General features: G+C 37.2%; 1 protein-coding gene across 8 annotated transcripts in view; it reads right to left on the minus strand.

The window, feature by feature from the left end:
- Window positions 1-14,713, minus strand: part of FRY (FRY microtubule binding protein) — a 227,936-nt gene that overhangs the window by 66,245 nt on the left and 146,978 nt on the right. For all 8 annotated transcript variants that reach the window (XM_069012422.1, XM_069012413.1, XM_069012369.1 and 5 more), the window contains 12 exons: window positions 13,484-13,666; window positions 12,508-12,594; window positions 10,720-10,979; window positions 10,199-10,388; window positions 9,298-9,422; window positions 9,043-9,100; window positions 6,358-6,449; window positions 5,984-6,156; window positions 4,748-4,908; window positions 3,826-3,936; window positions 2,340-2,494; window positions 199-298 (listed from right to left, as the gene is read on the minus strand). In XM_069012422.1, coding sequence (XP_068868523.1) covers window positions 199-298; window positions 2,340-2,494; window positions 3,826-3,936; window positions 4,748-4,908; window positions 5,984-6,156; window positions 6,358-6,449; window positions 9,043-9,100; window positions 9,298-9,422; window positions 10,199-10,388; window positions 10,720-10,979; window positions 12,508-12,594; window positions 13,484-13,666 — 1,695 coding nt within the window. The remainder of the gene's footprint in view (window positions 1-198; window positions 299-2,339; window positions 2,495-3,825; window positions 3,937-4,747; window positions 4,909-5,983; window positions 6,157-6,357; window positions 6,450-9,042; window positions 9,101-9,297; window positions 9,423-10,198; window positions 10,389-10,719; window positions 10,980-12,507; window positions 12,595-13,483; window positions 13,667-14,713) is intronic.

Consider the following 14,713-nt stretch of genomic DNA (forward strand, 5'->3'; position numbering starts at 1 on the left):
TTCAGAGTATATGCTCCAAATACGAAAGACACTATAACATTCATTTTAATATAAATATTCCTTCAAGAATTTATAGCCAAGACATAACTGGTTGCTTATTTTCAAAACAAAACTAATGCACAAATAACAGTGCTTTATAAGAAGTTCACCCAAAAAGTCTCCAAGGACAGGAGGAAGAAATAAGTAGCTGATACATGCCTGCATAAGTTGCATGGAAATTTCATAAATCTCTCTGTTGGTGTCAGATGCCTTGAATAGCACCAGATTTAAAAGCGTCACGATATCAAAAGGATAGTTCCTAGAAGAATAAACAGAACATTTTTGTGAATGCTGGTAAGGAATGCAGATTATATTCACTCTGGTTTACTCTGTAATGTGGTCTAAAGAGAATGTCATCTTTCTTTTCTCTGTTCTACCATCAGAATATGGGAAAGGGAGCTCTTATGAATACATGCTGCTTGATCAAAGGACCATCTGGTGAATGGGAAGAAAGAAAGGATTATTTATAATTACCTTAGACTGATGCTTAGGAATGCACCGAGTTACCCACAGTGATAAACGCAATACCTGTGTCTGTAACTGTCAATTCATTTTAATTTATAGCATAAACGGTGTACAGGACAGACTGACACCCGTGAAAGAAAATGGGGAGCATGAAAATTTCCAGGGATAAAGAATTTCTTAAGCCAAGCTGCAATTAAAACAGTCCCTTTGGACAAAAGACACTATCTCTGACATGAACATTCTGAGGTACTAGACAATTCTATAAAAATCGTTTTCAAAGAGCAAACATGAATAACTGCTTCAAAAAGTCTGCTATCTATAAAGTCAGCATCAATTGTAAGGTTAAACATATCAAAGTATTAACTTACTGAGAATATTGTTACAGGAGTAATTCCCACATCACAATACTTGGATTTGCACTAAATAGATTTGTTTACTCATTATGATTTGTAAATGCACCGATTGAATTCTGAACCATCAATTTAACAACCTAGATGTCAGCTCCAGTGCTCCTGGACGGCTGCAGGATGCCTATTTGGACTTTTTAATATGGCAGATACATGTGTGCCATGGGACATTCTTGGTAATTCCAAATACTAGCTGCAAGCCAAGCTCTGTAACTGGCTCTTTGTCCTTCCACTGAGTAAAAAATAAATACAAAAGAAAAGAAATGAAGGGAAGTGGCTTCTTTGTAGAAAGCTAGATGGACACATCATCAATGAGATACATTGCTGCTCATTTTACAGGTAGTTTAAAGCAGTGGTTTTGACAGATGAGAGAGGAAAAACTATTAACAGTTTTCAAATATTAATAAAAATTCCCAGCTTGCTAGAAAGAGGACTTTCCTGTCAAAATAAATAATGAAGATCATACTCTCAATTTTTTACTGTAAGAATAGAAAAGATTAATTTTTAGGACCCAGTGGCACAGGTTAACACCATTTGAGGAAAAAAGACTGGCTGAAACGGCTATGTTTTTGTGCTCATTAAAATAAAAACCCTGTTACCATAACTGGATTTGCAAATGCAAAATTCCATTCATATTTTTAAAACTTCAGTATAACTCAGTCTCTAGTCTAGTTGTTCCTGCAAGAACGAAACAGTTTAGCAGAAAAACTATAAATTCTTGAATTATTTTGATTTTCCAAATCCCAAGTATTTCTTTATTGAGTATTTCTCTATGCTGCTCAGACATCTTGCCAAATTATTTTTGTGAAGAGTAAATTTTCACATTTATTTTAATAAGATGCAATTTTCTGCATTATTTAATTTCTCTATACATTTTTTCTTTGAAAATAAAAGATAGGGATAGGGTTTTATGAAGGCCTGACACAAAAGCAATATTTGTATTCATGTCTTCACGTAGCTTGTGCTTGCTCAGCATTAGCAGAAATGATGATAGCAGCTGACAGAAAAGGAACTAATCAAATCAAATGAAAGCCAGGTAGAAAAAGAACTTTCAAGATAATGACAAGTCAAAATAATTACTTTCAAGCTATTGACATTTAAAACTTTTCCTTTTATAAATTAAATTAAAAACCATGCCAAATGTTTTGAAACCAGATTTACGACTTACATTCAAATAAAACTTGTAGCTTTTTGTACCTTTCTGAGCAAAACAGCATCAAAACACCCCACATTTCAAATATACATGTAGTAAGAACATCTTCTACCAAGCACATCCCTTTCTTTTCAGAATCATGAAAATCAAACAATACAGTCCCCAAGCACTGTTTGAGAAGATATGAGTGTGACCAACAACTCCTTACAATACAGTGAGCTGAATCTTCAGTTTTCTTTACATTTGAAAGTGTAGATTAATAGATTAATTAATACCTGCTTCCACACACAGTTGCAATGGCTTTGAAACACCCAGAGGCAAGCTGGTATGATCCTGTGTAACATCGATCTATAGCCCAGTTGAAGAGATTGATTTGATCAGGATTCAGTTCTAGCAACAGGACTACAACTTCACAGCCAAGCTGATGAACCTGAGCAAACATCAAAACATGATAATGGGGTCAGATATGTTAATTCTCTATAATTCTTAGAGTGACATAGGCAAAACGGGGAAAATGGAAAATTCAAATATGTAAAAAGAAATTAGATCATTTGTAATAAATTTATCCTAGGGATAGTAGAGTTGGAATGTGACTCAGGTTTCAATACTCACCACTTGAAAAAATGGTAGGTACAAAGACCACATAAATAAAATAAATTGTCCAAAATTAAGCACAACAACAACAACAAAGCACAGAACCTTTGGAAAATCTAAGATCCTTGATAGATGTTGTTGGGCAACTTCCATTTATATCAGTAACTGACTTGTTAGCTGATTGCCTAGTTCACATGAATTTCACAGTGACTGACTTTCAGGTTTATCCTTCTCTTGACTAACACAAAAGCAAGGCAGACAAAGAAAAATACCTTTTACAAGACTGGAAACCTGTATGTTTAATCCAACTACATCAAGCAATCTAATGACTCTCCCCACAGACCATGAATTACTTAATTCTGGTACCACCACTGCTACAAACACATCACAACTAAGGCTTGGACTTCATGTTCCTTCAGTACAGGACAGTGCTGGTACACCAAACACTAATGCCTATTAATATTCTGCCACCAAGTGTAGGTAACTACTTGTAAAGACTGCATATCACTTGCACATGTCTTTATAGCTCTGTTCCTACCAACATTCTGAAATTCCATGTCATTTCTGAAGGATTTTCTCTGTAGCTATTCATTCTTTCTTTAAATTGTTCAACTTTTTTCCCCCTAATCAATTACCATTTCCACAGCCTGTATCCTCTAGCTGCTCCACATGCATTTATTTAGGTTCTGCTATTTACCTTTTCTTAGCAATTATATGTGCTGGTATGAGAGTTTTAAGGAGAAAAGCAGGACAAAGTACAAGATACCAAAAGGGAAAGACTGTTGTCTCTCTCTCTCTCCACTTGAAAAAAATCACCAATCTGCTCCTCCTTAATCAAAGAGGTAGTCCAATCAGTTACAAACACAGAACTATGACTGTGTAGTTACAAAGTCAAAACCCATCTTCACAAAAATGGAAAATAATCTATTACATGTTGGTTAAGAAGAAAAAAACCACTTTTTTTTCCCTTTCCTGAATAACTTATTTCATATTTGCAAGATCTACCCACACAACTTTCACTCAGATTTTTTTCATCAGCATCTACGTTACGAAGCAGGAAGGGATTTTTAGAACGTACGCAGTCATAGTTCTTACAGTCACAAACTTTTTACTCACCCAGTACAGTGAGTAATTGTCCATCAGTGTTGCATTTTGGTCAGTACTTACACGTAAATCTTGACAAGCTAGAATATTATCAAGCCATTTGTAAAGATATCCATCAGGGGAAAGACCAACATTGTCAAACACAGGTCCACAGCAGAGCACAGCCGACATGGCCTAGAAATACAAGAAACTTCAATTACACAAAAACGAACACAACGAATCTTGCAGAATGATTTGTGTCCTGGCTAACAGGACTGCCACTTGTTTTCTCTTTTGAGGGAACTATGGTGAAAATGGTAACAGCTGACTTTGGTAGAATTCAATAATTATGTTGCTATAGATTTTACTGGATTCTGGATCATGCTCAAAGCATTTTGGAGGGAGTACTATCTTCAAGATACATTTTGTCACTTTACTCAGTCTTCACATATCAAGCTACAACACAATCATAGTATACTCAGATGTTTTGATAGTATGTTACTGCAAAAATTACAACTGTCTTACAGCAAGTGATGCAGCTTATGTAACTACATAAGCTATCACTATCCCAGATTACTCATGCAGGGGAATTGCAACTAGTTTTGCCACAAAAGTACATTATTACTGAGCATGTCTCCAGGCAAGTGGGGGAGGCATTCCTGAGATGTATATTGGTACAGATTCAGTATCCTGAGATTCTGAATTGGAGCTATACCTCATTTCAGAGCCCACGATCTCCTTGCTGAATCTGCTAACCCATTAATAAACAGCTAAGTAAAATTTCAAAATGCATTCTGGTTTTTAAAATAATTAGCCTTGAAAAGTGTCTACAAAGAAAAAAACATGTAATTTCAGTGCTATACTGTACATATACCTATGAGCATACAAGTTTGCTTCAAGTATGCCAATTCAAATTTCTTTGAAATAAAAGGAAATAGACCCTACAATTACGTGTATTTTGACTGGAAAATTACTGTTACTGGTTTGTACACTGAAACTTCAATACCTTTAATGCACAATACTGGTATCTTGTAATCTGATGATTTCTATCACTGTAACGGTCCAGTGGTGTGAACATAATACTGAAAGGTCCTGCCCACTGGCTGAATAAGATGAACAGGTGATGCCTCAAGCTCTGCTGAGGGAAGAGAAATCTCCTGTGGTGAACTAAGTGAACAGAAATAGAAATAGTTGTGATTTGTTAATATTAAATACACATTCATGTGGCACAATGATGACATGATTTTCAAACTTCTACAAAAAGGGAGGGGTTTTTATATGTTCAGTATACAGTTACTTCAAAATATCTAAGCTCCTTTAAAAAATCTAACCAAGCAAGTAAGATGCATCTTATTTCTAAGAACCTTCAGTTTTGAATTACTGTGTAGTTATACAAACATGTACATCTGACTATAGAAAAGCATGCAAAAACCTAATCACAAAATCAGAGTTTTCACTGCCTCCTGCATTCCTTTAGTGGCAAATATTTACTTGGTTTTTCCAATCCTTTAAATTCGAGCCTAAACAATACCTAAGTCCTACTCTAATACAGTAATAGGAAGGGACAATAAATAAAAGAAACTTGGCACCTCCTTGTTTATGACAAGTATGTGATGAACAGCTGAATTACCTGAGCAAATGGGAAAAAACCTCCAGACCTCATCTTCCACTAATTATATGAAGCCTTTTAAAGCAAAGGCCTTTTTTTGCTTTTTTGCTAATGTAATTACATTATATTTCTGAAGGGATATTGCAATATATAAAAAACATGAAATCAATTGGACAAATCTCTGTGATACAACTGGACTCAGGTAACATGGGGTACTGTCTCAACACCTTGGGCAAGTTTTTCACTGCATTTAATATTGCACGTTGTCTGCACCTACTTGTATTTTTCAAGGCCTGTCTGAGTTTATGAAGTCTGGCAATCAAGTCAGAGGGAAGAAAATAAGGCCTTATGTCAAAGAAGTACCTAGAGGTCATAGACAATTTCTTTGCTAGGCTTTTAAAGAGGTGATTCTTATACACAACTATTACAAGCTTCATCAAGCTTTATCGGTATTTTTATTTCAATCTTAATGGACTTCTGAAGACATTTTTTTCTACATTCCACTTTACATTCATTATATGACAATTCACAAGCAGTGAAAAAACACAGACAAAACAAGACACAAAAAATTACTTTTCCAATACCTATGTTAAATGCAATTTCTTAGTATGTTGAGATAATTCAGCACCATACCTGGAACACACTGAATCAAGTTGGCAATCATTGCACTGAAATGTGCTCTCATATCCTTAAGGATCTCAACTTCTTTATCATTTTCAGCCTCCAAAAGCATGCGAGTCAGATCAACATACTCTAAGAACAAGGCTCCAAGGGCTAGTGTATCTCTTTCTAAGGCTCCACTTGTACTAGCATAAAGGAAAGTTGCACATTAATATAGAATAACAGAGTAGTTATACTACAGTTTTCTGAAGAAATGCATGCAAAGCTCTCCATATCTGATAGACCACACATTTCTTCAAAGAATGTACTGACATAATCTCAGTGTGGCAAACACTGAAAATTATTTCACTTAAAAGACCAATATTTATGATGAGTGATAGTCCTACCTGTCACTTATAACACCAGCATCAGCAAGGAGTTCAAAAATTCGCAGTAGCTGCAGCCTTAGTAGATCTCGTCGTTCGCGACGTTTCTTGTTCTTGGAATTTAAAGTAACAGCCATGTTTATATGTGTAGGTGCATAAATTAAAAACTAGTAGCTTCAGAAATGCCAGTATTGCAGTGAGATTTAAGAATTGCAGTTCAAGAATTTTCTTCACGAAGGAGCCTGAGTGCTTTTGGGTATTTCACCACAACACTGTGCTTACACATCAACAAAGAACTGAGTATGATCAATATTTTGTCTTTGTAACTACTCTTGAAAAAATTGTTAACAACTGCTTTAGTACTTATTGAAAATGTGGAAATTAAATAATGAAATACTAGATAAAAATAACATTCAAGGTTCCTGTATCAAAAAGCCATGCTATCTTCAGGTAATAGGGATATTCATGTTAGTTTAACATCATCTAGTTTGGGTGCTGGGGGCACTTAAAGAGCGGAACATATATCCAGGGGGGGAAATATCTTAGTGATTAGCCAGTCCTGAACTTGGCAATGCTGCAGCACACCATCACCCATGAGCTCCTAGCAGACACCACTCCAGTCCACTGTGGGGTGTGTTGACTGCAGAGGTTTTGCCCACTGTAATGTCCTCCTCCCACAGAACAGGACTGCATGGTTGTTAACTGGCTCATTGTATCCCACTGTCTTCTAGAAAGCTTTCCTTTCTGTCTTCTATCTTGCCTGGAAAGATGTGAATGCAACAAGGCCTGTTCTTTACTGAAAGGCTAAATTGACTTCTTTGTAATCTGTATCTCCCCTAAGCAAGAAAAACACGAGAAGGTAAAAAAGCTGCTATTGCACTCAAAGAAACAAGAAAAGCTCAGAGAAAATGCAGATTTTGCTCTTCAAAACTGAGCAATACTGAGATCAAAGGCTTATTTCTTCTAGGACTCTGGCTCTGTCCATGGCCAGCAGTAGATGTGTGGGAGAACAAAATGATGCTTCGCTTGGTATTCTGACCCAGAATTGGCAGAATTGCAGCATCCTAGCCAAAGGTTTTATTCAAATAATTATGCCATTTGATTTGTTCTCTTCAGAGCCCTGTTTTTCTCCTGTTACACCTTTAAGGTTCCAGGAAGTACATGTAGAGAAAAAAGCAGTTTTATTGTAATACTGTATTTACCAAACACAGCTGCCTCCTGCTGTGCAACAGTGTCAGAGGTGACCTGGCAAGCTCTGTGCCAGCACCCACAGGGGCGGATCTGGTGTAATGTCCATTTTGGTTTACCCCTGCGGCTCTTGGCCATGCCGGCAATTCTCTTCCTAGTCATAGCATATGTTCAAGGACATTGTTTCTGGTGTGTTGGATACCTGCCAGTATCTGGACATGGAGGCCTGCCATGTTCTCTACAGCTACACAACCCATACAGTCACTCCTGGGTTTCCAGGTGGCACTGTTTGCAGGAAGGTGGCCCATTAATTCATATCAGGAAAAATACAAGAATAAACACTGAAGTCTCTCATTCTCGTACTCTTCTACTAACAATTTCATGTGCTAAATTTGCTCTTATAGTATATAGTAAACCTCTGAATTCTAGCAATTCCTTTCCTGAGGGTAGACTGGATTTGTATGTCTCCAGGAAAGGCTTTTCAAGTCTAAGTTGTCTTAAAAGGTGCACAGACAAAATGCACAGGCAAGTGGCTGCACTAAGGTGTATTAATCCTCTTCTGCCCAGTATCAAAACAAGTGACCTTCAAATCAGTGACTTCATAGGGATGGAAGCCACATAACTGAATTGAGGTGTGAAGTCATGCAGAATGGAAATGGTTGTGGACATTTACCAGACACAGAATTATTAAGAATTGTCCATGAGCCATCTCAGATTTCTATCCTGGAGTCAGATGGAATGGTCCAAAACCGAGTCAAGGATGGAAAACTGAGCAGAACAGCAACTTGAGTCTAGTACAGAAGCTCTCCCCGTGGCTTTCCTCTTTAGCTCCATAGACACATCCTGAGACTAAACTGCTTACTGAGGCTACAGATTTTATTACCAGAGGTTTTTAAGAACAGAGCATTCTCTCTTGTGTGGATTGGAAGATCTGTTGGAAACCCTTCCAGCATTACCTTCTCTTGTAACAAAAGAGAGTACTATAATGAAGGTGAAAACTCTGATTAATTTGTCAGTTAACTGATCATATTTAGAATGAATCCTGTGCCATGTGATCCAGGATGATCCTGCTTGAGCAAGGAGGTTGGACCACTTTGATCCCTTCCAGCCATTCTGTGATTCTGTGAAGCTGAAATAGGTGACCCTGCCTGCCCTGAAAATAAAAGCACATCTAAACACTGCTACAAAATGTGTTTGTAGCCCAGCTGCATTAAAGTACATTTTTTTTTCCGATACTGAAAGTGAATTTCCAATATATCGAAGGTCTGTATCAGGAGGTTCCATGTTGGATGGGAAATTTTTCCTCAGAATGGAGTTCTATATTGTACATTTCGGATCACTGACAGAATTTAAATTAAACTAGATTTTAACGGAATTACTTTAAATTATACAATTAATAAAATTCTTGTTGCACACAGAGCTTAATTTGCTAGTTAGTACAAAAGAATGTATTTGTATTTCAAACAGACAGAATTTTTCAGTTTTAAAAAACGAGTGCATTTGATTTTTGCAACTAACCTCTGGTCTTCTTTCTAGGGCTTCTTTCATTAGTGGGTGAAGTTCTTCTACTAATTCCCTAAATTAGAAAAACATAAATATTTGTAAACAAAATCTAATGTCCTTTGATATGCATTAATAATTATTCAAACAAATATATATAAAAACAAAGTTCTTAAGTGCAAATAAAAATTTAAATATATATTTAAGTTACAACAAAAATAAAGCACTTGTATTAGAGGCAAATAACTGAAAATATGATAAGTGGAGAAGTACCTGAAAACAAGGGAATTTGTTCTTCCAAATCCTAACACAAGTGATTCTGTTATTTCTATGCTTTCAAGTCTCATCAAAGGAACTAGCTGCTTTAGTAAGACTCCAACAGATGGAGTTCCAATAGCCTAAAATATATTAAAATATTGTTGAATTTAATTGTCAGAATATCAATATTAAGTAAACACTTTTTTTTTTTTTTTACAAACAAACATTGTCCAAGAATCAATATATATTTTAAAAACATACTGGAATGATTTCACTGTTATGGATATCAATCCACCAGTCTAATTGGATGTCTGCTACTTCCCAATCATCTTAATAATGCCTAACAAGCAAATACATCTGGGAAATCTCTTTGCTTTAGTTCAGATTATTGTAATTTACTTAATTTGTTGCTTCATCAAAATATTCCAGTAATTGCATTTGTGGAACTACTGCTCCTCTCAGGTTTCTACTACTTGAAAGTGTATTTTATATATTATTGCTTCTGACAGGCATATATCCAACGGGAACAGAGCTTTCATTCAGAAATCTGCTTTACTGCTTAATGTTTTAAATTTACAAATTGGAGTGCTATACAAGGAAAGAAAGGGGATGAAAAACTACAGTTAACTTCAAAACACATGTCCAGACCTATATTTTGAATGCACATCACCCAGAATGCTAAAAAAAAAAGGAGCAATATATTGAAAACGCCATGGCTTTTGCCAAATATTTATCAACACATCATATCATACAGATGTTTTAATTGTTAATTATATGTGTTAAGTAGGTTGCATATATCAAAATATACATCAAAATATTCCCTAACTGAAATACTTTCATCAGAATATGATTTTGCATGAAGATGCAGCTTAAAATTCTCCTAAACAAATCATCTACTTGAAACAGGATACATCACCTTATTATCGTAGTTCACTGTTCCATCAGGAGTGGTAGCCATGATCTCTGGTGTTGAAGCACGCAGGTGTCCTGGGCTCATAATACTGGGCTTTGCTACTCCAAAGCACAGAATAAGGTAGTTTCTCCACAAAGTAACATAGTTGTCTCCACTGCTTGCTGTACTTGTTTTCTTTGCATTAACAGGAATACTGGAATTTAAAAATAAATTATAATTATTAAAATGATTTCCCACTCTTAATTACACTGTAGTTTAAAATATTTTAAAAGGGAATAAAACATGCTATGTATCTACCAGCAATTCAACATGACATGATACACAGGAAAAATCAAGGAAGGTAGAAAACTGGAGTTTTCCACCTTAAAAATTGCAATTACATAATTCAAACCTGTGTGGCACCAATTTCTGTGTGGCACCTTGCAGGACTTGTGGACTGATACTGAAACATGAGACTAAAGAAAAGCTTATATTAAAATCACACAGCCCATACAAAAGAAAGTGAAATGCAGGTTGCCACTTACTTTGGATCCACAAGAGGCATTATCAGCTGTAGCCTCGTGAAAGCATATGGCCAAGCATAGCTGAGAGCTGTAGGACAGTGTTTTGGTAGATTCTCCTGCCTAAGAAAACTGAAGAGGCAGAGAACCCATGGGTCTTTAACGGACTGTGCAAATATCCAGACATGGGAAGGACTTTTCACATCGTAATGGCTGTTTACTAGGACAGCATTCCACTCCACCAGCCATTGCAAATCCACGCTGTGTGTTAATGGGATCGTTGTCTACAGAGAAAAAAGATAAATTAACACTCCTTGCTGCACTAGTCAGAGACCAGGCACAGAGGCAAGACATTTGCTTTGCTTTATTATTAATGAGCAGAACGAAAGCACAAAATTCAAACCTTGGCCTCTAAAACTGCAACACCCAAACCCAGGTGCTGCTATTTCAGATGAATTTCCTGTATTGTGAAGTCAGAATGTTTCTTTCCTGCTCAGTTTCTGTTTTCAGCTGTAGAAGGGCCCAACCTCCCCACCAGTTCAATGTCCCCTTCTGTGCTGGTTTTGGCTGGGGTAGAGTTCATTTTCTTCGCAGTGGCTGGTATGGGACTGTGTTTTGGATTTGTGCTGAACACAGGGTTGATAATACAGAGATGTTTTTGTTATTGCTGAGCAGGGCTTGCACAGAGCCAAGGCCTTTTCTGCTTTTTGTCCTGACATGCTGGTGAGGATGATGGGGGTGCTTGGGAGTCTGGGAGGTGACACAGCCAGGACAGGTGACCCAAACTGATCAAAGGGATATTCCAGACCATGTAACATCATGCTTAGTACATAAAGTGGGAGAAGAAGGAGGAAAAAGGACATGTTTGGAGTGAAGACATTTGTCTTCCCAAGTCACCACTATATGTACTGGAACCCTGCTCTCCTGGGGATGACTGAACACCTGCCTGCCCATGGGAAGCGGTGAATTAATTCCTTGTTTTGCTTTGTGCGTGCGCGGCTTTTGCTTTCCCTATTAAACTGTCTTTACCTCAACCCATGAGTTGTCTGGCTTTTACCCTTCCGATTCTCTCCCCGACCCCACTGGTGGGGAAGTGAGTGAGCAGCTGTGTGAGGCTTGACTGCTGGCTGGGGTTACTTTTTTAAGCACCCAACATGTGGATCAAAGCCACAACCCTGGAAAGGGCACTCACTGTGGCAAGGACCATTTGTTGCTTTAAATTTCATCAGGCTGAAAAGCACCCCAAACTGATCGCTCCTGCCCTCCAGAAATGGGCCCTCACTAATCTCTAAGACAGCAAGCAAAAAAAGTTGTCTTACATATCAGTTCTTCTACTGACACTTTTTTATTCAAAATGCTCAATCTCTGCTTTCACTGGTGCATGTCAGACACACCAGGGACTTGAGAAAGCGAAAGGAGAGATTCACCCCAGCTGTGAATTACTCTAGAACTTAGGCTCAGGTTTGCAGGCAGGGCTACTTTCTGAGGACACAAGGGAGCTAAAACTTATTCCCTTCTCAAACAGATGATAGCAGTGAGTGACTTCCAAGTGCCTCCAGCATCAGGTGGTTTCAGCAGTAAGACTTTCTCAGCTGTTCTTTTTTTCTGTATGTAGTATCTTTCATATCCATAGTATGATTATTTTCATGGAACAGATTGTCTGGGACATTGTGGAGCCTTGGAGCTCTTGGGTAGATGGCTGAAGCCTTAAAGCTGTATGATTTCTTTGATTTTCAGCAGTTTTATTTTTAGTCTTTCACGTCTTGATATTTGTTATATAAACTTGAGCAGTAACAGTAAAGTAGTACTTACTGAATCTGAAACAGCCACATGAATAAAGCTTTCAAGAATAGAGGAACTCAACTGATCCATGACATCAATCATAGGTCTGTCATCATCCTGCATAATACAGAGAATACAAGTTTACTGCTCTCCTGACCAGATTATTTCCCTTCTTATTTTTCCAGGACATGAAAAAGAACCATCCAAAAATTATGACACGAATCTGAAGTAGCCAAAAATATTCATTGTTAATGATGGGTACATTTTGTCTTTTTCAAATTAATCTCAGAACTAAGTCCAGGCTGTGGTTTGAAATGAAGTTAATTTGTGGCTATAGCTCACTGCTTAGAGAACAAAAGCACATATCAGAAAATCCCAAATGACTTTGGATAGCTGGTATCAGAAGACTGAAAAATTAGCTTACTGTTTATTGAAGCATTCCTTTGCCATGAACACACATATTTGTGTTCTTAGGCATTTAGATGGCTCACTGAGCTGTGACCGCCATACACAACATGACTCTCCATATTTCTGTATCCATAAAAAAGACTTAGAGGTCTTTACTACAGAAGGAAAATGTATGTGAATGATCTTAAAGGTGTCTTATGCTGTGGGTTTTTTCACAAAATAGTATGCTACAGGAATGGGTTTCATTTCCAACGTAAATTTATAATCTTGACAATACAAAAATGACCCATGCAGTAAAAAAAGGTTTTACAGTGTATTTTACAGTCACATCTTTCCAAGAGAAAATATGAAGTTGCTATACACTTCCCTTCAAATTCTTATAGAGGGCATTTGCCATTAATGTTACATTGTTGAGTGCACAGAAAGGTTTGCAGTGCTAAGACAAACCGAAATAGTAAGCTGAGATCAAATGCTGTTTTATAAACTAAGTGCATACCTGCTACACTGCAGCAATTACAGTAAAAGCAATTGTAATAGCAGTTTTGAGCTTTATCTTCGGGAAATTTTAACTGCAAGTTCCAGAAGAGAAAGATCCTACCTCTGCCTGGCCAAGGGCCAAGAATAAAGAACGGATTTCTCGGAGGATTAAAACAGCCAGTTTCCGCGTAGCAACCTGGAAACTACACAGCAGAACCAGTGCGAATCCTTCGACTGCGTGCAGGACGTTAGAATAGGGGCTTCTTTCTGACTGTATCCTGTGGCTGGATCCATTTGGTATCAACTGTAGAACAGGGCAAGAGGGGGAAAAATGGAGTGGTGGTGTTTTCAAACCAGGTCTCTAAGAAATATTCTATTTAATTAGGACACATAAAGAAACAAAATGCAGAGGCCATGTAGATGCGGTACTGGGAAACTTGACATATTCCCTCAAACAACCAAGTTTTGTTGCTTTAGGTTATCTTGTTCCACAAAAGCAGTGTATGAGTAGAGTCCTTTGAACAAATCCTTCCCTCTAATTTTCAATTAATTTACCCACTTTTTTCCATCCTCCACTAAAAATGAGTAAGTCAGACTGTGAACATCACACTTTTTCTACTCCAAATAGTGTGTCCTCAGGTGCTTCTTTGGTCCTGTAGCAGCCAACACCTTAGGTAGGTGGTCTCTAGAAGCCAACCCCACCAGTAAAGTGTAACAATACTTAATGAAAAGTATGTGAGGATTTACCTTTTTATGCTAATTTTATTTATTTTATGCTAGATTTTATTTTTATGTACTCCTGTTATTACCTATTAAAATTAAAGGTCCTCTGTGATACAAAACACACATCATGTTTGCCCAAAGGAAAACATAGCCGGTGTGATTAGTTTAGGAGATAAACCTAAAAATCATTTCTCATAATGAAAATATCTGTGGGACAGTGCAGATGGGAGAAGTAGGAGAAAAGCTGTTCAGTTCCCAGAAATGTTTGTAACACATGGAGACAGCAGGCTATGGTAACAAGCAGGTTCTTTGATGTTTCTGAATCAACCAAGGGAAAAGAAGGTCTACTTCACTCTTCACAGCATTCCCACTAGCATTATCAATCTGTTTCAGCCCTGGGAAAATGTCCTTCTGCTACATCTACATACACATATTTTACTTTATGTGCTTTTGTTGATGTGCATATTTTAGCTTGACATGCATTCTCTTATGCTGCTCAACAACAACATCTGCTGTATTACACAAGGACATGGCTGTCCTCAAAAGACATGTGAACTAATTACCTAAAAATTCTTGCATAGTGAATTCTTCTCAGGTGAGTAAATACAAAACACACAAACCACAGCAG

Source organism: Aphelocoma coerulescens, chromosome 1 (assembly GCF_041296385.1).
Source record: "Aphelocoma coerulescens isolate FSJ_1873_10779 chromosome 1, UR_Acoe_1.0, whole genome shotgun sequence".
Taxonomy (NCBI): Eukaryota; Metazoa; Chordata; class Aves; order Passeriformes; family Corvidae; genus Aphelocoma; species Aphelocoma coerulescens.